General features: G+C 48.0%; 3 protein-coding genes across 5 annotated transcripts in view; all 3 read left to right on the top strand.

Annotated features, from left to right (window-relative positions):
• tssc4 (tumor suppressing subtransferable candidate 4) overlaps positions 1-4,910 on the top strand; it is a 58,765-nt gene extending 53,855 nt beyond the window's left edge. Inside the window, exon 3 of the mRNA XM_078944760.1 lies at positions 4,823-4,910. Coding sequence (XP_078800886.1) covers position 4,823 — 1 coding nt within the window. The 3' untranslated portion in view covers positions 4,824-4,910. The remainder of the gene's footprint in view (positions 1-4,822) is intronic.
• Positions 1-10,619, top strand: part of LOC110013331 (aerolysin-like protein) — a 58,486-nt gene extending 47,867 nt beyond the window's left edge. Inside the window, exons 1-2 of one of the 3 annotated variants that reach the window (XM_020700214.3) lie at positions 5,955-6,039; positions 9,237-10,619. In XM_020700214.3, the coding sequence (XP_020555873.1) occupies positions 9,251-10,192 (942 nt within the window). In that variant the 5' untranslated portion in view covers positions 5,955-6,039; positions 9,237-9,250 and the 3' untranslated portion in view covers positions 10,193-10,619. Of the gene's footprint in view, positions 1-5,954; positions 6,040-7,034; positions 8,779-9,236 lie in introns of those variants that run through there. The other 2 variants (XM_078944755.1, XM_078944756.1) reach the window with 2 other exon arrangements.
• LOC101162895 (aerolysin-like protein) lies at positions 5,972-19,501 on the top strand. The gene is made up of 3 exons (XM_023953755.2): positions 5,972-6,039; positions 16,408-16,595; positions 17,693-19,501. The coding sequence occupies exon 3, from the start codon at positions 17,707-17,709 to the stop codon at positions 18,646-18,648; it is 942 nt and encodes a 313-aa protein (XP_023809523.1). The 5' UTR covers positions 5,972-6,039; positions 16,408-16,595; positions 17,693-17,706; the 3' UTR covers positions 18,649-19,501.
• Positions 19,502-23,697: the final 4,196 nt, after the last annotated feature.

Raw genomic sequence — 23,697 nt, 5'->3', positions numbered from 1 at the left:
GAGGCTGGTGGTAGTAGATGTTTTTGGCACAGGGATTATGGTTGCTGATTTCAGGCAGGATGGTATTACTGCCTGGGCCAGGGAGAGGTTGAAGATCTTTGTGAAGGTGGGGGCGAGCTGATGGGCGCACGCCCTGAGCACTTTGCCTGGAACTCCGTCGGGGCCAGCAGCCTTCTTGGGGTTCACTGCTAAGAGCACCCGTCTGACGTCGTGCTCCTGTAAAGTGAGTGGGGGTGTGCTGGGACCGGTGGGGGTTGGGGGTGGTTCCGGCGTGGTGGGGTGGTGTTGGACTGTTTCATGGCGAGCAAAGAAGCAGTTGAGCTCCTCTGCCTGTGTAGCATCTGGAGCTGCTGTGGACACATCACAGCCCCTGAAGTTGGTGATGTCCTGGATGCCTCGCCAAACTTCTCGCAGGTTGTTGCTGGAAATGTGGGCCTCCATGCGCATCCTGTGGTCTGCCTTTGCTGCTTTTACTCCTCTTTTCAGGTCAGCACGGGCAGCACTGTATACTGCTCCGTCCCCTGACCTGAAGGCAGCGTCACGAGCTCTGAGGAGGGAGCAGACTTAGCTGGTCATCCAGGGTTTCTGGTTTGGAAAAACCCTGATGGTTTTGTCCACAGTCACATTTCCAATGCAGAACTGTATGTAGTCCAACACTGTTCCTGTGAGTGTCTCCAGCTCCTGGTGGTGGAATAAGTCCCAGTTTGTCTGTTGGAAGCAGTCCTGCAGCATGGGGAGAGCATCCTTATGCCAGGTTGTGATGGTCTTTGTGGTGGGCCTGGATCGGCGTATGAGGGGGGTGTAGGCCGGGAAAAGCAGAAGGGAAAGGTGGTCTGACTGCCCGAGGTGGGGGAGGGGGAAGGCTCTGTATGCATGCTTGATGTTAGTGTAAACATGATCCAGAGTGTTCTCCCCCCTTGTAGAACACTTCACATGCTGGTAGAACTTCGGGAGAACAGTCTTTAAGTTGGCCTTATTAAAGTCTCCTGCCACAATGTGAACGCCATCGGGGTGAGCCCGCTGCTGTTTGTTTATGGCGCTCAGCAGGAGAGAGAGAGAGCTGTGTTTACGTTGGCGTCCGGCGGGATGTACACAGCCGTGATGATAACAACAGTCAGCTCTCTCGGAAGAAAAAAAGGCCGACATCTAACAGACATGAGCTCCACGTCGGGGGTGCACAGCTGATCGACGATCGTTCTGTTGTTGCACCAGTTTTCGTGCACATAAACACAGAGTCCCCCCCCTCTGCTCTTACCGGAGTCCTTTGTTCTGTCCCCGCGAAGCAGAGTGCGGCCTTCGAGTTGCACGCTAGCGTCGGGTATGTCTGGGTGAAGCCAAGTTTCTGTGATGATGAGCGCACAGCAGTTGTTGACATGATAATTTCCGACCAGCTGTAATCTCAAGTTGTCCATTTTGTGAACCAGCGATCTGGCATTTGAGAGGAAAAGGCTCGGTAGAGGGGGCTTGTGTGGTTGTTTCCGTAGTCTTAGCACGACGCCAGACCTGCAGCCTCGCTTCTGCTTCCTCTCCCTCCTCCGCCTGCGTCGTCTGCCAGTACCGACAACAATCCAAGGTGAGCCCGGGGGTCTCGCTATGTAGCTCGGAATGTTGTGCTCGTGGTGGAAGTTGCTGGAAACAGCGACTTGATGTCGGTTTCCGATGTCCAATAGCGTCTGACGAGTGTAGTGGGTGTTAACAACGCCCAAGAATAAAAATAAAAACGAGAATGTATAGAAAAGGAATAAAGAAAATATAGAAAAGGAAGCACTGAATGGGGAGCCGAGAGCCGCAGCGCCTACGCGCGCCGCCATCTTGTGCTCTATAATCTTTCATTCATTCAATCATGCAAACTATTAGTGCAAAGGTGAGCTAACACCTGTGCTCAGGTGAATGTTTATGTTCTTCTAAAATGGATGGTGGAATGTGAAAAGAAGGAGGAGGAGCGCCCAGCCACCCCCACACCCAGACCCCCGCAGCAGCAGGGGCAGCCAGAATCCCTCCAACGCCACATGGGAACAGACAAGGAACAACCGCCCCCCGGGCGACCAAGACCGCCACCCAGGCCAGGGCCAGCCGGACCGCAGCGAGGCCCCCAGAGCCAGAGAGTGGGGAGGCGCGGAGGGAAAGAGAGCGCCGCCCCAGCCAAACCAGGAAAGCAGCCCCCCCAACGCGCCGGGAGAGCCCAACGCAGGGCCCCACCGGAGAAGGACGCCCACAGCCCCAGACGAGCACCCCACCACCACCCAGGAGTTCCGGGCATCCCACGGCCCCAACCCCAGGTACGAGCCAGAACACCCCCAAGGGAGACCCGCTCTGCACTCCAGGCAGCCACCCACCCGGCCCACGGTTGGTCCAGGGAGGAGCAAGGCAGGGGCCCGCCGCCCCGCCCAGGAGGGGGGAACCCCGGGGAAAAAAGGGGGCCCACAAGGGGTGTTGTAAATATGGCCCGACCAGGCTCGGCCACTTTTGGAAGTTTGGCGGGGCCCAGCGCTCAGGGGCAAGGACCAGGACCCACCCCCCAGGGACACGAACACCCCCGGCTCAGGTGTAATGTGAACCCTCCACCGTGCGGAGAGAGCACCGCCGGGCCCAGGAAGCCGGCACCCAGGGGACACGGCCACCGTCGCCAAGGGGCCCGCACCCCCCACCAGGGAAGGGGTAGGGGACAGATGGACCCAGGTCCCACCTTCCTTGGAAAATGTGTGTGCGTGTATGTGTGTTTGACAGGGTGTGTGTGTGCATGTGTGTGTGTTTATGTTGGAATGTATATATTGAAGGGGGAGGGGTGTGTGTACTAAGGGGGGTGCAGTTAAAATTGGCGAGTAGGGCACTAAGGGGACATCTCCTGATTACTCACAGTGACGTCCCCTCACCCTCCCCACCAAGGGGCCCTAAATGTCTAAGGTGCGATTAAAATTGGCGGGTAGGGTGCTAGGAGGACATCTGCTGCTTGCTGGCAGTGATGTCCAAGCACCCCCACTACCAAGGACCCTACATGTCTAAGGTGCAAATAAAACCGAAAGAGGGGGGGGGGGGCACTCCATATAGCAACAATAGGAGGGGGGCCACTGCCAAGGCGCATCGCAGGCTAGAACCCCAACCCCCTCACCCTAATATGAGGTTATATGAGGAAGGGGGTAAGTTGGGGACAGCTGGTAGACTGTCCCCTGGTGGTCGAACAGCTGTCCCCCAGCCCCCCCCCCCCCCTCAGCAAACGGGCCAGGCCCACCCAGCCCAGGGGCCCCACCCCCGAAGGCGCCGACACCCCAGGCCCGGCACCACCCACCCCACACAGAGAGAGAGGAGCCAGAAAGCGTTGCCCCCCCCGGAGCAAGCCCAGGCCCCCACCCCCAAACGCCGGCCCTAGAAGAGCTTTGGTCAGGCCTTGACGGGACCGAGGCAACCAACTGGCCGAGGCAACCACCGATTGCCTCAGCGGAGACCCCGACCCGTCAGCCCCCCCGCCCCGTACCAATAATGGGCCCCTCCTCCCCCCCAGAACGCCCCCCCACAGGACAGGGCCGACAAGCCCCCCACCCCGCCCCACCCCAGACCCCGCAGCCAAAGCGGATGACACCCAGAGCGACCGGGGGCCCCGAGAGGGTTGTCCCGTTCCGTCCCAGAGCCAGGGAAGGGCCGATCCCAGCCCCAGGTGCAGATGGGCAGCCCATCTAGCGCCCCCCGCCAACCCCCCCAGCACAGGCAAAGGGACCACCCCCCCAAGCCAAGCCAGACCACCCCCCCACAGGGCTCAGTTTCAGGACCCACCTGTTTATGATACATGCTTCCATTAGGAAACATAATCAGGAAACAGATTTTTTTTTATTGTTATGCCGACGATACGTAAGTATAGCGGTCCACTGCTTTGACCAAATCAACATGGACAGAGCACTTGGGACTTCACTCAGTATGTGAACCGTCCTTCTCGGGAAAATTAAAACTCTGGATGCGCTGTATGCAAATGCAAAGGATGCATACATATGGAGATCGGGAGGAGCTGAAGAAAGTACAGAACCAACGACGGGGAGACTCAAAGGGGAGAAATTCCTACAGGACGAAGCTGGAATCCAAACTCCAGCAGGACAACATGAGAGCGGTGTGGTCTGGAATGAAGAAGATCACAGGATGTGGGAGGAGAAGCAGACCCATCACAGGCTGCAAGTAGAGAGCAGACGAGTTTGACACCATTTTCAACAGGTTTAGCTCTCTGAGTGCCTCAGCCTCCCGGATTTTTGGAGTGGGCTGGAGAGAATCACCTGCTGCTCAACGTGGACGAGACCAGGGAGATGGTGATCGACTTCAGAAGGAAGGGGACAGTCTGCAGCCTCTCTGCATCCTGGGCAGGGATGTGGAGGTGGTGGTGGAGTACAAATACCTGGGTGTGACTGTGACAGCAGACTGAGCTGGAGGAGCTACAGTACTGCTGTGTACAGAAAGGCCTGCAGCAGACACTACTTCCTAAGGAAGCTGAGGTCCTTTAATGTGAGCAGCAAGATGCTGGGGATCTTCTACCAATCTGTGGTGGCCAGCACCTTGTTCTCCTCTGTGGTCTGCTGGGGAAGCAGCATTGCAGTCAGTGACACCAACAGACTGAACAAGCTGATCAGGAAGAACAAATTTTAATGTTAGACAAACTTTTTAATCAGGAAATTCATAAACCGTGGTTCTCGAGAAACTTGACTTGGTTCTGAAACCCTGCAGGTCCTCACAGGTCCATGCACCTTGTTGTTGTTTCTTGGTGGATGCTTAAAACCAGTCTACGCAGATTTGATGGGGTGGCCTGACCTGTGGTGTCTCACAAGGTAGATCACTAGGATGAGTGACAAAGCTCTCTGTACCGACACGTTCTCCTTAGAGTCAGCAAACCTGTTCTCCTCTGCTCCTCGCTCTCCCATGGAAAGTTTGAGGAGTTCACCTCATCCCACACCCGGTAGCGTCCAAAAAAACAGAGGTGTCACACCCCCTCACTGATAGGGGGGGTCATACAAGCTGACGCAGGACAATTCTGGACGACTCAGATGGAACTCAGAAATCTTTACTAAAATTAAAATCTATCCAGAAAGCCTGATGGATTCATTTCTGCTAAAATGCTCGATTTGATGCTAACTTTGTGCTAAGGCTGGAACATTTGATGTTTGATTCAACGAAAGTTTGACATTTGATCACACTGTCAATACAAGCCAGGCTGAAAAAAGCATAAGAGTTTAGTTTAGTGACGTTTCATGAATTCTTTCATCATAACACTTACTTCTAACAATGCTGCAGTTATCTTAGCAGAGCAGGAAATACAATAACATAATCCAAAAAAGGCCTGAAATTCCTCCTTAAATTCATCGTTCTAGTCAAAAGTTCTAATTAATCATAAATTAGCCAAAGAAAGTTTCACGCATGAGATTATTTGTCATACTAAATGCTGCTCAAATTTTTAGAAGGAAATGAAGGGGAGGGCTAAGGGGTGAGTTGGTTTTAGCTTTTTCTTTTTGTGTTTTATTGTTTGTGTTTAATTGTGTAAAACACTCTGAACTGCAGGCATGACAAGTACTTTTTTTTTAAATAAAGCTTGATTGATTGATGAGTTCAGTTTGTTGGATAATAACCAATCAAGGTCAGATTAAACCCAGAATTTCTTTATATTCCATCAAATATCAATATGAAATGTGATCAAGGTATGAAATAAAACCACAGCTGATCACCACTCCATTTACTGATGATGAAACTGTGAAGGAAAACATTTAGAATTGGTTTTTCATGTTGTAAATGTTGCTGACGCCTGGTCTACAGTGAAGATTCTCCATCTGTTCACTCACACACCTCCATGACTAAACCCACAGTATAAACTAAGGGGCTCAGAGTCAGTCAGGAATCAAACCCACAACCCTGAGGTTGGTGCTGATCCACAGCTGGAGGAGAGGCAGAACATCCTGGGCCCCACCCTCAGGTCTATATAAGAGAGAGCAGCTTCAGTCTGAGCAGCACTGAGGAGGGAGCCACACCACCCAGAACCAGAACCCAAGGTCCAATCAAAGGTGTAACTTTGCTGTGAGTATTGTAAGAACCGGGGATGGAATCCCACAGTAAGAAGTTTGTCTTTGAATCACCAGATTGGATGTCTGGAGGAAAGTTTAGATTTGATATTAGGAAAAAGATTTGTGCTTTGGTGTGATTGTCTGTTTATAGTCTGTAGTTGAAGACATTGTTGTCTTTGGCTGCATTGAGTTTGAATTTTCTTTATATTCTGTGTTTTGTGTTCTTTATTTCTGTCAGAGTGGAACCTCATTTTTTCTTGCGTGTCTGTCTCTGAACATTTTCACCTGGAGGCCAGAGAATGCAGATGTGTTGTAACCTGTCTCCAGCTCAGCTCTCTCCACCATGACTGCGTTCAGCTGACTCGTGTGTTTTACCGTGTGTTGCTCTCTGGAGTGTTTGTATGGAAGCATTTCTGTAGCATAATTCAAACTAAAAGTCAATACTAAAAATGCTGTTTCATTCTCAAAATTAGGCTGCATTTGTTTAGTCAAAATTAAAAAGAAAAAGCAATCCACCAAACTTCTATTTTTTTCAACACAGGTAATTCAGTCACTTAATAAAAATGATAAAGAAAGTTGTATTTGACATTTCATTTTCAAACAGTAAATATGTAGCAAATTTCAATTAGAAATATCTAATTTGACAAAATAGATTAACAGAAATGCTTTTTTATTTTCACAATGTAACTGCATCAGATGACTCATAAATAAATGTAAAAATAAATCCTCCAAAATGCGTTTTCATTCTTTACTTAAAAAACGCTTATTCTGTGTCATAATTAAAGCCATAATGCAAAGAGGAGATTGCATTTTTTCACATCCACCGTGTTAAAAGTGTAGCATAATTGAATTCCGGTTAGCATTTCCAGGGGGGAGGTGTGGCGATGATGTCAGTACTCACACAGGCTCGTAGCTTCGTGTTAGCGGCCAGGGGAAGGTGCTTTGTTACGGTGTGACCAGCACCCTGCCCAGCCAGATGCTTCCCCCGGACTACCTTCGTCTTTGGACGGAGCGCCCATCCAAACACCCTCCCCTACCCGCTAACACAAAGATCGTCTGAAGCCGCAGACGGACCGCAGACTGGCTGCGTTAGGAAGTTCCGGTCCAGAAGGCAGAAATGCAGCTATGCAGACCTGAGAAACCGTTTAACAATCATGTGAATTCATGCTTCCAGTTGGAGCGACTTCAAAAACAGTCAATGAGAGGCTGATGCTGGGTCCGGTCATTGAAGGACGCGCTCAGAAAAAAACCATGAAGCATAACAGATCCTGAACTCTAAATAAAGGGAAAAAAGAAAAAGGTAATTAAATCCACTCATTATATTGTGATCAAAAAGAGAAAAAGCAAAGTATCAAGAAAAATCACAAAAATGAAAAAAGCGGTCAACAAAAAATACGACAACCCCGCCCACCCCCCCCCTTCCATCTTACACAGGGAAAAACCACAGGTGAGTTAAAATCAATCCATTAATGCCTCCGCCCACAAACATGTGATCCACCAGCTGATTACCTACACAATGACCTAGAATCAAAACATAAACAAAAATAATAATAATTCACCCTAATAAAAACCCAAGTTAATTAATGGCACCTACACCAATCATGTCCAGACAAAATATAGGCTGAAGTTATTCCCAAATATTTACATCCATGATGCTCATTGCGGCATTGACCGCACCAAGTTAAAGTTCATCCACGTTTTCTCATTGAAATTTGCTACACATTTACTAGAGAACTTTTTGAAAATTAAATGTCAAATACTATTTTCTTCATCATTTTAATTAAGTGACAGAGTGAGCGGTGTAGAAGAAGAAAAAGAAAAAGCAGTTTGGTGGATCGCTTTTTCATTTTAATTTTGAGTCAACAAACACAGCTTTATTGTGAAAATGAAAAAGCATTTCTAGTATTGGCTTTTATTTTTAATCATGCTACAAAAGTTTTCGGGCTGCACGGTGGCGCAGTGGTTAGCGCTCTTGCCTCACAGCAAGAAGGCCCCCGGTTCAAGTCCCGGCTGGGGGACATGAAAAACACAACATCAATGGGGGACCTTTCTGTGTGGAGTTTGCATGTTCTCCCCGTGCATGCGTGGGTTTTCTCCGGGATCTCCGGCTTCCTCCCACCGTCCAAAAACATGCTTCATAGGTTGATTGGCAACCCTAAATTGTCCATAGGTGTGAGTGTGAGAGTGAATGGATGTGTGATTGAGGATATTCTACCCTGCGACAGACTGGCAACCAGTCCAGGGCATCCCTTGCCTACGCCCAAGTGGCCGGGATAGGCTCCGGCAACCCCGTGACCCCGAAAGGGACAAACGGTCAAGAAGATGAATGGATGGATGGACAAAAGTTTTCCAAAGTTATGTGTTCAGGCCATTCTGTGTAGTCTTTTGCTGAGTGTGATTTCTAGTTTAAAGTGAAGCTTTAGGGGTGAACTTGTCATGGTCGCGATGACGAAACAGACCCAGTCGCTGAAACCCGGAAGGAGGCTAGGACTCAGGGACTTGGTTGTAAGTTTAATTAATATTAAACTTCCAAGGAATAAACGTAGAGCACGAGAGTCTGGTAGGAAGTTCCAGAGGGGTTTCCAGAAGAGCGTCTGTGGTACAGCGGCGAGAATCCTGTGAGTGCGAGGACGCGCAGTGGCGGATGATCCTGAGCACTGCGAGGAGGACTGCGTGGCTTGAACGGCCTGAGGCGTGGAGGGACCAGCGGCATCCGTGGAGAGTAGAACCTGAAGGCGTAGGACAAGACAAGGTAAGAGCGTGACTTGACTTGGGAAACACGAGACTTAGCTTGAAGCCAGGCATAAGCACCGGAGAGAGTGTAACGGACTGGCGTAGACTGCTGGGATGGATCTCCTTATGAAGGTCTTCTGGTGATGAGGTGATCAGGTGCAGCTGGTTCCAATGAGCAGAGTAGGGAGGAGGGAGGCAGCTGACGGAGGACCCGTGACAGAACTGCTATTTTCTTTCATATATTTTCTCCTGTTTATGTTAATCTAGGGAGGTTAGTGGAGGTCATGTTCCTCTAGATCCCCCTAGACAGAAAAAGGGCATAACAGATAAGTCCAGACACTTGAAGTGTTGCTGACTCAGCCGTTTCTGTGACTTCAGAGTCTTCATGGTACCGGTCTGTTGCTCTGAAATCTCTTCAATCGTTGCTGAACCTTGAGTCTCTCACTGAAACAGAGGTTATTCTTGTTCTTCTTGCAGGTTCTACCACAAAGATGTCATACCTGGCACCTGTCCTTATTATTGGGGGAAACGGTGGTGGTTCTTTTACTTTCACCGGGGAAAGCAATGGGGCCACGCTAAAGAAGCTGTGGGTGTGGGTGGGAGAGTGGCAGGTGAGGGGCATCAAGGTTTGGCTGACCGATGGTGAGGTTCAGGAGTTTGGAAAGCCTGAAGGAGGATTTTCAGAGATGGAATTTCAGGATGGCGAGCAGATTAAGTCACTCTCGCTGTGGGGCAATGGTGCAGGAACTCGCCTAGGCGCCATCAGGATCAGGACAACAGCATCCCAAGAATTCTTCCCCAAGATGACCAAGTGGGGTCTAAAAAAAGAGTACCCCGTTGATGTTGGGTCTGGGATTTGTTTGGGAGTTTTAGGAAATGGTGATATTGACATAGATTGTCTGGGGTTTGTGTTAATCAACACCATCAAGTCAACCGAGCTGATCGACGTTTACTACCCCACCCTCCACCAGGTGATCCCGCAGGTGGCAACAGATGAGATCAAGTCTGCCACTTACACTAATAACACAGGCGTGGCTCAGTCCTACACAGTTGAATCCAGTAAAACCATCACCAAGAAATCCTCCTGGTCTGTGTCAAACAAAATGGAAAAGACCTTCAGTTTTGAGGTCAAGGCAGGGATACCAGAGGTGGTCGAAGTGTCTACTGGCTTCAGCTTCACTGAAAGTACAGAAAGCTCCTACGGTCTAGAGAACACCGATGAGAGGAAGGAGACGTTCTCCTTCCCAGTCAATGTTCCTCCTGGGAAGACGGTGGATGTGAAAGTCACCATTGGCAGAGCCACTGTGGATCTCCCTTACATGGGAAGGGTGAAGATAACCTGCTACAACGGGAAAACCCTCAAGTTCTACACCAGCGGGATCTACAAAGGCGTCACCTACACCAACGCTAAAAGCATCGTGACAGAAAAGTGAATCCGACCGATTAGCTACTCATGCTAACTTCTTTTCCTCATTCAGCCATTTTCTGTCCTCCCCTGTACACACTATATCATAACCATGGAACAACCCAAAGATGACTCTGTGACATTTGTGATAATTACTTCTTGACTTTTCCTGTCCTGGGTTTTGTGTGTAGATCACTGTCACTAGAGACCCAATGTTCACAGTGTGGTCTACTGTGTCTTCCATAGTCTTTAGAGGATAGACCCATTGGCCCACGACAGGCAATGTCTTCCTTGGAAGTGTCATGTAATCATTGTTCTAATCCTTGTACTTATCTGTGAACTTTATCTTGGGCAAAGTTTTTGTGAAGCGGACACGTTTCTACTGCTAAGTGCTGTGCTGGAGCTAGCTGCTTTTGCTATCATCTGCAATAAATCTTTGCTTTCCAATTAGAAAACAAGTGTGTCTGTCTGGTTGTCTTTGGTTCCCTCTGGACCCCGAGGTCTTGGTGAGCTTTCTTACCAGGCGCTGGACTACAGGTCGGAGTTTCAGATTCACTGACGCAGAAAGCTCAGCAATAAAAGCAACACAAACATTAAAACTACAAACTCCATAATGCACTGAGACTTGTGAATAATCTTTCAAACTACTGAGTCTTAGACCATAAACATCACGTGAGAGTGACTCGATCACAGAGGTGATCAGAAGCTGTCAGGTAAACAACCCCACCCACCTGAGCTGCTCATCATCAACTGTGACCATCAGCTAACCGCACAGGTGAGAGGGAGTGGTCAAAGGTTGTGTCGGTGTTTCTGCACTGAGGTCCAGGTGGGTCTCCTGCCGCTTTACAGAGTAAAAGCATTTACATCACTCAGACCAGTGGTCCCCAACCTTTTTGTCACCGCGGACCGGTACAACGCAAGGCACGTTTACCGCGGACAGGTAGGGGGGGGGGCTGAGGTGCAACGCAAGGTGTGTATCACGTGATGTTTGATGTCGCGACTTTGACTTGCGTTAAGTGTTACGGATGTAACAGAGAGAATCCGGTCACTTTTCAAAATAAAACGTTTCTTTCGAAGAAAACAATGGAAATTATTTTTTTCTTTCTGTGCGTTAAAATTTCCAAATGCCCGGTGGTTAGGGACCACTGATTTAGACCATTTATATTAGTAGATGGTTATTTTAATCTATTTTCAAATGAATGGCTGGATAGAGACCCTCTTGGACATAATATCAAAAGAATACCACCAAATGTATAGATTCAAGTCATTTAAGTGATAAATGGAGAGAAAAATCCAGGAGTTTCTCAAATTTCTTGGATCACACCAAATGGTAAAACTTGTTTTCTCGTTATGAAATTGCATAATGGGACCTGAAGAGCACACCTCCACTTATAGATTAAAGAAGAACTAAAAAAAAGCAATTTTGGGCTCCATGGAGCCGGACCTTGGAGGTTTTACGGGTCAGGGTCTCTGCTGAGGCAATCGGTGGTCGCCCCGGCTGATTGGCTGCCTCAGTCCCGTCAAGTTCTGACCAGAGCTCTCCCAGGGGCGGTGCCTGGGGGTGGGGCCTGGGCTTGCTAAGGGGGGCGGAGCTTTCTGGCTCCTATCTCTCTGTGTGGGGTGGGTGGTGTGGGGCCTGGGGGTCAGCGCTTTGGGGGATGGGACCCCCTAGGCTGAGGGGACCTGGGCCCTATGCTGGGGGGGTTGTTTGACCACCGGGTAAGAGTCTACCAGCTGTCCCTGACTTACCCTCTCCTCATATAATCTCTTATTAGGGTGATGGAGGGGGGGGGTTCAGTCTGTGATGTACCTTGGGGGGAGGAGCTACTTGGCAGAGGTCCCTCTCCCATGGTTGCCATATGGAATAGCCCCCCCCCCCTCTTGGTATTAATTGCACCTTAGATGTGAAGTACTCTTGGTAAGGGGGGTGCTTGGACATCACTGCCAGTAAGCAGCAGATGTCCTTTAGCGGCCTTAACACCAATTTTAACTGCACCGTAGACATTTAGGGCCCCTCTGTGGGGAGGGTAATTTGACATCACTGTGAGTAATTAGGAAATGTCCTCTCAGTGCCCTACCCGTCAATTTTAACTGCATCCCCTTAGTACACACACCCTTTAACCCTCAAAATGTACACTCTAACACAAACACACATGCATGCACACACACGCCCTCACAAACACACACACATGCATTTCATAAGGAAGGTAGGACCTCAGACCATCTGTCCCCTACCCCATCCAATACCCCCTACCACATGGTAGGCCCTTGGTAATGGCGGCCGTGTTCCCTGGGTGCTGGCTTCCTGGGCCCGGCAGTCCTCTCTCCACATGGGGAGGGATCCCTAAGTTCTCTGGAAAGACTAAGAGCCGGGGATAACATCACATCTGAGCTGGGGGGTGTCCGTGTCCCTGTGGTGTGGATTCTGGTCCCTCAGCACTGGGCCTCGCCAAATTTCCAACTGTGGGCAAGCCTGGTTGGGCCATGGTTACAACACTTCTTGTGGACCCCCTCTTCCCCTGGGGGTCCTCCTCCTGGGCGGGGACGGCTGGCCCCTGCCTTGCTCTCTCCTGGACCAATCGTGAAGGTAGGATCGGGTAGGTGGCTGCCTGGAGCGTGGGGCGGGTCTCACTTTGGGGGTCCTGGCTAGTGCCTAGGGTTGGGGGGATGCCCAGAACTCCTGGGGTTGGGGTGGGGTGCTTGTCTGGGGCTGTGGGTGCTTCTGGCGCTCTTCATCCCCCCCAGCCTAACCAGGCTGCTCTCCTGATTAGGCTGGAGCTTGCACTCTCTGTCCCCCCCATGCCTCCCTGCTCTCTGGCTTTAGGGGGCCCCCATGGCGGTCCTGCTGGCCCTGGCCGGGGTGGCGGATGTGATCACCCGGGGGGCGGTTGTTTTCTATCTGCTGCCGTGCGGGTGTTGGGGGGTTCTGGCAGCCACTGGATTACTGGGCACTCTCCCTCCTTCTTTCTACATTCCATCATCCATTTTAGAAGAACATAAACACTCACCTGAGCACAAATATTTTGCGTGATCAAATGAAATATTTCACACTAGTTGGTTTGAATGCATAGGTATGCTAGTGTGAACTGAATTTGTATTGTGTACATGTTGACGTGTGAACACCCTCCCCCAACACCCCTATCTCTTCCTCTTTTCCTTTTCCGTCTGGTGCAACACAAATGATTTTCAAATATGATTAAAATGAATAAAGTTTGGCCTCGATTCCAAAAGGGGTTTATTCAGAAATACCTCTGGTTTGTCAGAAGATTCAGAACCCCTGTTGTTAAAGTAAAATATGTCCAACACAAGAGGCCTTCAGCTCTCATCTGTTTGCTTTACTATTGGACAGGACAAGTAAAAACAACAACACATTTTTTTTCTTTAGCTTTTAACACTGCATGAGTTGTGTGGTACTCTGATGGGTTTGGCGCCATGATTTCTTTTGGCCTCTGTAGCTGCCCTCACAAAGATCACCTTAAAATTCTGAAAGAGGTTCCAAACCGGCCTTAACCTGTGACATTGTGACTACAGCTCGTGCCATGAGGTCAGAGGGCCAGCTCCAGCTTGTGGAGCCCATAACGAGGCTCAAAACTAGAGCAGACAGAGCATTCTCTGTTGTCGGCCCTAAGATGTGGAACGCCCTGCCTTCGCATGTCAGAACAGCGCCCTCTGTGGAGTGTTTTAAGTCCCATCTTAAAACACATTTTTATTCTCTAATTTTTAACGCTGTGAGTTGTGTGGATCTCTGTGTTCCTATCTGTATTTTTATCAGTGTTTTTATTTTCATTTTTTTCATTTCATTGGTGTTGTTTTTGTTTTTATTTTGTTTGGTAATCTTTTGTCTGGTTTTGGTCACTGTACAGCACTTTGGAAAGTGCATGTTTGGGAAATGTGCTAAATAAATAGAGTAGATTGGATTGGATTGGATTACAGCAACAACATTGGTTTGTCTTTTGTCCCAGAGTGAGTTCCACAAAAGAGGACAATCCCTCCCAATTACACAATCAGCTGGCATGTTGTCCAGCCATCTCCATGGATACACTGAATTACAGTTTTGTTCTTATAGTCGAGAATATGGTCTGTTATATAACATTTCTTTACCAAAAACTTAGAACTGCCACTGTCTAACAAAATACTTAAAGGAACACCTTCACCCACGTACGTACATCAGGAGGTAAGGTGTGAAGAAACTGTTCCAAGATGATGATTTGTCCAATGTCTTCTATACCACGTTGGTCAGGAGGGTAGTGGGAAAAGAGGGAAAGTACAAGAATCACACTGCACCAAACAGAGACATGGGGAACAAAATGATAAATAAATGATCAAAAATAGAGAAGAGAGGAAGGGTAGAAGTAGATGAGAAAAGAGGACAGAACCCCAGAGCACCATAGTTACCCCAGCTTCAAATTTCTAGCAGCCTGGTGACAACTTTATTGTTATTGTTAAGTTTAATTTAAACAATTTAACAGTAAAGTAAATATTCTCTGAATACTAGCTAGTCTGACAATAAGCCTGTCTAAAGAGAAAGGGTTCAAGTCTAAATTTGAATGTAGAAACTGTGTCGGCCTCTCTTCCATGAGCTGGGAATCCATCAATGATATAAACCCCTAAGACGATAAGTCTCTGTAGGCAACTCCCTTGGTGGGACATTAGTGTCTCTGAAACATTGTCTGTACGTCTCAGCTGAAAGATTAAATTTGGCCAATAAAGCCTCCTTGATATTAGGATAGGAGTCTGAGAGGTCTTCAACCCTCGCTGAGTAGGCTGCTAGAGCCTTTCCAGTTAACAAAGGTACAAGTCTGTATGCCCATTCAGTGTACGCCCAACCCCAAGTCTTTGCAATCCCCTCAAAACGGAGTAAAACGTTTTCAATATCTTCCTCAGGCCGATATGGTAGCATCTTGGGGTCCATCTGACGGAAGGGCGGTGGTTGCACCATGGAGGGTACAGCAGTCATGTCCATGTCAACTTCATCGCTATCTTCTCGACAATGTGGGGGCACTGGTGTTGGGAGCGGCAACAAGGAGGCCTCACTCCAAGCTGAGCGTGGAGAGTTACTCACATCTGTTGCAGGTTGTCTCTGGGATTGGAGAACCACCCTTAGGTTCTTCAGTTCAGCCAACAAACCCTCTTCTCTGGTCATTTTACCCAACATCATTTCACATCTTAAATAAAAAGAAAGATCAAAATTATGACAATTTTAGAGAGTACAATCAAAACTTTTTGACACCAGCAGGCACCAGCAGCAAAATAAAATCACTTTAGAATCGTATCCATCAAATGATTATCTTCACGATGAATTCAATATTCACACAAACACATGGACCTTCTGCTGTGATGGTATAGAAACAGTGAAGCACCTTCTTTATTTATGTGAGAGATCCTAATCTTTCTGGGTTTCTTTTTCACCACTGGCATACTTTTCTTTAAAAAACCTACAAAAAACCTCGTGTCCTTGGTCAAAACTGATCAAAACAAATCAACCTTTATTTAGAAAGCACTTTTACAACAACACATGTCACTCAAAGTGCTGTGCATAAAATACAATAATATTTAAAAACAATGACAATACAAACAGTGCCGACAGGGCCACCCAGCCGCCCCCCCGCCGCCAAACACACACACACACACAGACACACATACGCACACCATGATAAAAAAGTGATGAAATGCTGGAATGTAGAGACCTGGATACCTCCTGAAGTGGGGAAACGATATTTTGGGGACATGTCCACATCAGTGACCCCCACCCAAGTTCACGGAGAACACTACAACAGAACCCCCCAGATCCGATCAAAAGAGTCAGACCTGGGAGATGCCATTGCAGCGACCTCGTTCACTGAGAAGGGTCAGTGACCGATGTGGAGGATTCCCTCAGAGGAAAACACTGGAGTTACAAATAAAATGTAAAAGGAATAAAATTAAAATTGAAATATATTTAAAACATGAACAAGAAACAAATAATTACATAAACCTTAAATAGACATATGAAATGGTAAGTGTGACTAAAAAATTAAAAATAAATAAATAAATAAATGTTTATACATACACATATAAAACTAGTAAAAAGAGAAAATAAAGGAGGGGACCCCAGGTCCATCTGCAACACTGAAGAAGAAACAATTCCTTGTCTGTTTTGGGGTTCAGATCTTACCTAGTGTGTCTTTCTTGTCACTTTTGGATCTGGGGTCTTCCTCATTGGTTTACGGGTTTGAATTTGACCTTGAGTGTCTTTCTTGTCAGCTTTCAGGTTGAACAGAACCTTTGGAGGTAAGGCTGGAAAAATCCAAAGTTGGAGGAGAGGCAGAGCATCCTGGGCCCCACCCTTAGGTCTATATAAGAGAGAGCAGCTTCAGTCTGAGCAGCACTGACGAGGGAGCCACACCACCCAGCACCAAAACCCAAAGTCCAATCAAAGGTCTAACTTTGCTGTGAGTATTGTAAGAACCTGGAATGGAATCCCACAGTAAGAAGTTTGTCTTTGAATCACCAGATTGGATGTCTGGAGGAAAGTTTAGATTTTTATTCAGGAAAAAGATTTGTGCTTTGGTGTGATTGTTCATTAATAGTCTGTAGTTGAAGACGTTGTTATGGCTGTGGACGCATTTAGTTAGAAATTTCTTTTTATTCATTGTTTTTTGTGTTCTTTATTTCTGTCAGAGTGGGACCTCGTTTTGTCTTTGTGTGTCTGTCTCTGAACATTTTCACCTGGAGGCCAGAGAATGCAGATGTGTTGCAACCTGTCTCCAGCTCAGTTCTCCTCTCCATGCCTGTGTTGAGCTGACTCGTGTGTTTTACCTTGTAATGCTCTTTGCTGTGTTTTGTGTTCAGCCCCACTCTGTGTAGTCAATTGTTGATAATAATAATAATAATAATAATAATAATGGATTAAATTTATCCAGATGCTCCAAGTTCTTATAGTGTGTCCATTATTCATTTACCCCTCATTCATACTTGGTGATGGTAAGCTACTGTTGTAGCTGCACTGGGGCAGACTGACAGAGGCACCAGTTGGCTGCCAGTTCGCGCCTACGGCTGCTCTGAACATCAACGGGACATTCATATGCACACACCAGTGGAGCCACACTGGAAGCAGGGAAGGTGAAGTGTCTTGCTCAAGGATACAACGACAGTTAATTGGGGGCGCGGGATCGATCTGCCGACCCCTAGATCATTGGACAACCTGCTCAACCCCCTGAGCCACTGCCGCCCAGTGTGCCCAGTTGAGTGTAATTTCAACTTTAAAGTGAAGCTTTAGGGGTGAACTGCTATTTTCTTTCATATATTTTCTCCTGTTTATGTTAGTCTAGGGAGGTTAGTGGAGGTCATGTTCCTCTATATCCCCCTAAACAGAAAAAGGGCATAACAGATAAGCAGATAATTCCAAACACTTGAAGTGTTGCTGACTCAGCAGTTCCCTTGAATTCAGAGTCTTCATGGTACCGGTCTGGTGCTTTGAAATCTCTTCAATCGTTGCTGAACCTTGAGTCTCTGACTGACACGGATGTTGTTCTTGTTCTTCTTTCAGGTTCTACCACAAAGATGTCTTACCTAGCACCTGTGCTTACTATTGGGGGACAAGGCGGTCGTTCTTTTAGTTTTACCGGGGAAAGCAATGGGGCCACGCTAAAGAAGCTGTGGGTGTGGGTGGGAGAGTGGCAGGTGAGGGGCATTAAGGTTTGGCTGACCGATGGTCAGGTCCAGGAGTTTGGAAAGCCTGAAGGAGGATTTTCACAGATGGAATTTCAGGATGGGGAGCAGATTAAATCGCTCTCGCTGTGGGGCAATGGTGCAGGAACTCGCCTAGGTGCCATCAGGATCAGGACAACAGCAGGACAAGAATTCTTCCCCAAGATGACCAAGTGGGATCTGAAAAAAGAATACCCCATTGATGTTGGGTCTGGGATTTGTTTGGGAGTTCTAGGAAAGGGTGGGGATGACATAGATAGTCTGGGGTTTGTGTTCATCAACACCATCAAGTCAACCGAGCTGATCGACGTTTACTACCCCACCCTCCACCAGGCGATCCCTCAGGTGGCCACAGAGGAGATCAAGGCTGTCACTTACACCAATAACACCGCCGTGGCTCAGTCCTACACAATTGAATCAAGTAAAACCATCACCAAGAAATCCTCCTGGTCCGTGTCAAACAAAATGGAAGCGACCTTCAAATTTGAGGTCAAGGCAGGGATACCAGAGGTGGTCGAAGCGACTACTGGCTTCAGCTTCACTGCCAGTACAGAAAGCTCCTACGGTCTAGAGAACACCGATGAGAGGAAGGAGACGTTCTCCTTCCCGGTCAATGTTCCTCCCGGGAAGACGGTGGATGTGAAAGTCACTATTGGCAGAGCCACTATGGATCTCCCTTACATGGGAAAGGTGAACATAACCTGCTACAACGGGAAAACCCTCAAGTTCAACACCAGTGGGATCTACAAAGGCGTCACCTACACCAACGCTAAAACCATCGTGACACAAAAGTGAATCCCACCGATTAGCTTCTCAAGCTAACTTCTTTTCCTCATTCAGCCATTTTCTGTCCTCACCTGTACACACTATATCATAACCTTGTAACCACCCAAAGATGACTCTGTGACATTTGTGATATTTACTGATTGCCTTATCCTCCATCCATCCATCCATCCATCCATCTTCCTCCGCTTATCCGGGACCGGGTCGCGGGGGCAGCAGACTGAGCAGAGATGCCCAGACTTCCCTCACCCCAGCCACTTCCTCCAGCTCCTCTGGGGGGTTCCCGAGGCGTTCCCAGGCCAGCCGAGAGACGTAGTCTCTCCAGCGTGTCCTGGGTCTTCCCCGGGGCCTCCGCCCAGTGGGACATGCCCGGAACACCTCTCGAGGGAGGCGTCCAGGGGGCATCCGGAATAGATGCCCGAGCCACCTCAGCTGGCTCCTTTCGATGTGGAGGAGAAGCGGTTCTACTCCGAGCTCCCCGCGGGTGACCGAGCTTCTCACCCTATCTCTAAGGGAGCGCCCAGCCACCCTACGGAGGAAGCTCATTTCAGCCGCTTGTATTCGGGATTGTATTTCCTGTCCTGGGTTTTGTGTGTAGATCACTGTCACTAGAGACCCAATGTTCACAGTGTGGTCTACTGTGTCTTCCATAGTCTTTAGAGCATAGACCCATTGGCCCACAACAGGCAAAGTCTTTTTTGGAAGTGTCATGTAATCATTGTTCTAATCCTTGTACTTATCTGTGAACTTTATCTTGGGCAAAGTTTTTGTGAAGCGGACACGTTTCTACTGCTAAGTGCTGTTATGGAGCTAGCTGCTTTTGCTATTGTCTGCAATAAATCTTTGCTTTTCAATAAGAAAACAAGTCTGTCTGTCTGGTTGTCTTTGGTTCCCTCTGGAACCAGAGGTCTTGGTGAGCTTTCTTACCAGGCGCTGGACTACAGGTCGGAGTTTCAGATTGACTGACTCAGAAAGCTCAGCAATTAAAGCAACACAAACAATAAAACTACAAGATTCAAGCTCAGTCAAAAAGAGGTAAACATCAAGGATTAGTAAAAGAAAAAAGAAATATAAGAATATAAAAAACCCGTAAAAAAAGTTAGGAAGCTTTAAATAAAGATGTCATGATAAATAAATTAAACAGTTTTATTGCACATATAGTTGTGTGTTGTACTGAGGGGTGTCTCTGATGGATACGATTAAGTCAATGGGAGATGGAAAGCGGGGGGGTGATGGAGACTACCCGGTATCTTTTGCCCGATTGCAGCGGCACAAACAGGGAGTGTCCAGGGTGGCCACTGTCCATGCTTATGGCCCGTGCTCTTCTCTGTAGGCGCTCTTTATTGATAACGTCCAGGTCTGGGAGCTTGGCTCCCACAATCCTCTGCGCTGTCCCCCCCCCCCCCCTGGACAGGTCTCTCCTCTCTTCTGCTGTGCAGCTGCTGTACCACACTGTACAGCCCTGGCAGAGGATGCTCTCCACGATGCTCCTGTAGATCTTTCTGAGAAGTCCCGGAGCCAGACCCGCCTTCCTCAGCTTCCTCAGGAAGAACATCCTCTGATGGGTCCTTTTCACCAGTTTGGAGGTGTTCAGTGTCCATATCAGGTTCTTGGAGATGTGGTTGCCAAGAAACCTGACGGAGTCGGCCTGTTCCACCTCCTCACCTCTGATGTGAAGTGGGGGTTGAGTCGTTGTCCTGGTCCTCCTGAAGTCTATGATGACCTCCTTGGTTTTGGTGGGGTTGAGGACCAGATCGCTGGCTGAACACCACTCTTCCAAGTGTTGGATCTCCTGCCTGTACCAGGTCTCATTATTGTCAGTAATGAGGCCCACCACTGTAGTGTCATCCGCAAATTTCACTATAGTGTTGGAAGAGTGGATGGGAGTACAGTCCATAGTGTAGAGTGTGAAGAGGGCTGGACTGAGCACATAGCCCTGTGGTGCGCCTGTGCTCAGGATTATGGTGTCAGATGTCAGGCTCCCCATCCTGACATTCTGAGGCCTGTTGGTCAGGAAGTCCATAATCTATGAACAAAGCGTGGATGAGAGTCCGAGATTGAGGAGTTTGTGAACCAGTTTATGGGGGATCACAGTATTGAATGCACTGCTGAAGTCCACAAAGAGCATCCTGACGTAGGTCTTTGGCTGCTCCAGGTGGGTCAGGGCTGTGTGGATTCTCGTGGAAATGCCTCTGCAGATCTATTTGCCCGGTTAGCAAACTGATGTTTGTCAAGGTTTGCAGGGATGTTATCTTTGATGTGTTCTAAGACAATCCTCTCAAAACATTTCATTATCACCGGGGTGAGGGCAACTGGACTGTAGTCATTGAGTGTTGTGACAGCAGGCTTTTTGGGCACAGGAACAATGGTTGTGGATTTGAGGCAGGTGGGGACTATGGAGAGCTGAAGGGAGAGGTTGAAAATATTTGTAAGCACGCCAGCCAGCTGGTCAGCGCAGGACTTCAATAGACAGCCTGTCACCCCATCCGGTCCAGCTGCTTTTGCGGCGTTGATCTTTTTCAGGGTGGATCTCACCTGGTGCACCTCAAGCGTGAGTGTTGGCTCCCCCTCAGGCTGCTTCCTGTTAGCAGGCTGGAGTCTTCCCTGCTGCTTGTCAAAGCGGGCGAAGAAGAGGTTCAGTGTGTCTGGGAGATCCCTGTCCTGACTGACCTGTGTGGTGGTTCTGTTGTAGTCAGTCAGTGTCCTGATTCCTTTCCACATGCTGCGAGGGTCGTTGTTCCTAAAGTGTTCCTCTATCCATTGTCTGTAGTTGTCTTTGGGTTTCTTGATCCCTTTTGTCAGATTTTTCCGGGCTGTGCTGTATTCTAGCTGATTTCCCGACCTGTAGGCGGTGTTCCTGGCCTTTAGCAGTGCCCGAACTGTTCCATTAAACCAGGGCTTCTGATTTGGGAATGTTCTGATGGTTTTTTTGGGTACTGCTTCCTCTGCACAGAACTTGATGTGGTCCAGCACAGCAGTTGTGTAGCCCTCCAGGTCAGATCCCTCAGCAAACACATCCCCGTCCGTAACTTCAAAACAGTGTTGGAGTGATGCGGTGGCCTCCTCACTCCACACCTGTACAGTGTTTATGGTGGGTCTGCTTCTGCACGCCACTGGTCTGTAGGATGGGGTCAGTAGTAAAGAGATGTGGTCTGATAGACCTAAGTGGGGGTCTGCTGCAGGTTTGTAGGCTCCCTTGATTTTTGTGTACACCTGATCCAGAATATTGCCGTCTCTTGTGGGGAAGTCAATGTATTTGTGCAGCTTTGGCAGTGCTGTTTTAAGATCTACATGATTTAAGTCTCCTCCCACAATAATTACTCCCTCTGGATGTGCATTTAGCTTGCTGCTCACAAGGCCGTGCAGCTCTTCTAGCGCTAGCTTAGCGTTAGCCTGTGGTGGGATGTAAACAGCAATGATCTGGATGATTGAAAACTCTCTCGGCAAGTAGACTGGTCTACATTTCACTGCCAGATATTCCAGGTCTGGTGAGCAGTAAATCCCGTTTGTATCCGTAGCTGTGCACCAGTTGTTTTTTATGTACACACACACGCCTCCGCCTTTCTTCTTACAGGAGCAGGCCGTCCTGTCGGCCCGGTAAACAGTGCAGCCGGCAATCCCGATAGCCTCGTCAGGAACGTTGTTTTCCAGCCAAGTCTTCGTGAACACCGACACACACCTGCAGGTCTTGTCGGAGAATATCCTCAGTCTTATTTCGTCGATCTTATTGACAAGTGACCGGCAGTTGGACAGGAACAGACTCGAGAGCGCTGGTCTGTGTGGGTTAGCTCTTAACCAAGCCCGCAGGCCGCCTCTCTTGCCTCGTTTCTGCCGTCGTTGTCTGCGCCGCCTGCGGCGTCTCAGGGGAGGGAGAGGGAAGGTTGCCGAGGAGCCCCCTGGGAACCTGATCTCTGGTGGAATGTCGTCCGGCAAAGCAAGCAGCGAGTCTTTGCACGTCCAATATGTGTTCCCTAAGCAGAGTAGTTCGTCTCGGCTGTACTCAATGTGAGCCTCCACAGTAATAACACAAAACAAAAAGACAAACAAACGGACAAACGCGATAAAAAATCCACGAAAAGGTGACGAGTGCCGAGCCGCTGCGTGTGCACGCGCCGTCGCCATGATGAAACAACTGGGACTTTTGAATAATCTTTCAAACTATTGACTCTTAGACCATAGACATCACGTGAGAGTGACTCGATCACAGAGTTGATCAGAAGCTGTCAGGTAAACAATCCCCCACTCCCACCTGAGCTGCTCATCATCAACTGTGACCATCAGCTAACCGCACAGGTGAGAGGGAGTAGTCTAAGGTTGTGTCAGTGTTTTTGCGCTGAGGTCCAGGTGGGTCTCCTGCCCCTTTTTCAGAGTAAAAGCATTTATATCACTCAGACCATAGTTGGTTTGATTTGACTTGATTTTATTTGTTGATTTTTTTCAAGCATTGAAGTCAAAGCAATAAAGAATTTACACATATTTATCAAACGCATTACAGAAATTATGAAATTCATAGATAAAAAAAAACAGAAAAATAAATAAAACAAAAAAGTCACTTACATCACATTTGCTTAACTAAATACAATGATCAGTAACAAAATCCAGTGCCTAGTAATGATTGAATATCTTCAGAAAACATTCACACGTTATTTCAGAAAACAGTAACGGTACGATATGTAACAATCATTGATCATCATTAGACCACATGATCACATTAAATCAGTAATTATTGCTACACATTGTAAAGAAAATCAATAGCTTATTGATTGTAATTGAAAACATTTCAGTAATCATCATGGGACCTTACAATGTAATACTTGTTTCACCACAGTCAAGTTCACACATGTATTTGGAATTATTCAAACACCTGTTGATCCTTAACTCCCTGTATCTTCATATTTAAGAGTTTCTTTCTACATTTTCATGAATATTTGGATATTTGAACAATGTTTGAGCTCATTACTGAACCTGTTCCAAAGTATAATGCCACACACTGACACACAGAAACTTTTCTTTGTGGTCATTATCAGTTTGATCTTGAAGTTCCTACATCCCCTCAGTTTG

This window comes from Oryzias latipes, chromosome 3 (assembly GCF_053564925.1).
Source record: "Oryzias latipes strain Hd-rR chromosome 3, Olatipes_Hd-rR_3.1".
Lineage (NCBI taxonomy): Eukaryota > Metazoa > Chordata > Actinopteri > Beloniformes > Adrianichthyidae > Oryzias > Oryzias latipes.
The sequence above is the reverse complement of the archived record's forward strand: the minus strand, read 5'-3'. Positions and strand labels throughout refer to the sequence as shown.

What these genes read in the sequence shown, in the direction of transcription:
- LOC101162895 (XM_023953755.2), top strand. Translation starts at nt 17,707, where the DNA reads ATGTCTTACCTAGCACCTGTGCTTACTATTGGGGGACAAGGCGGTCGT.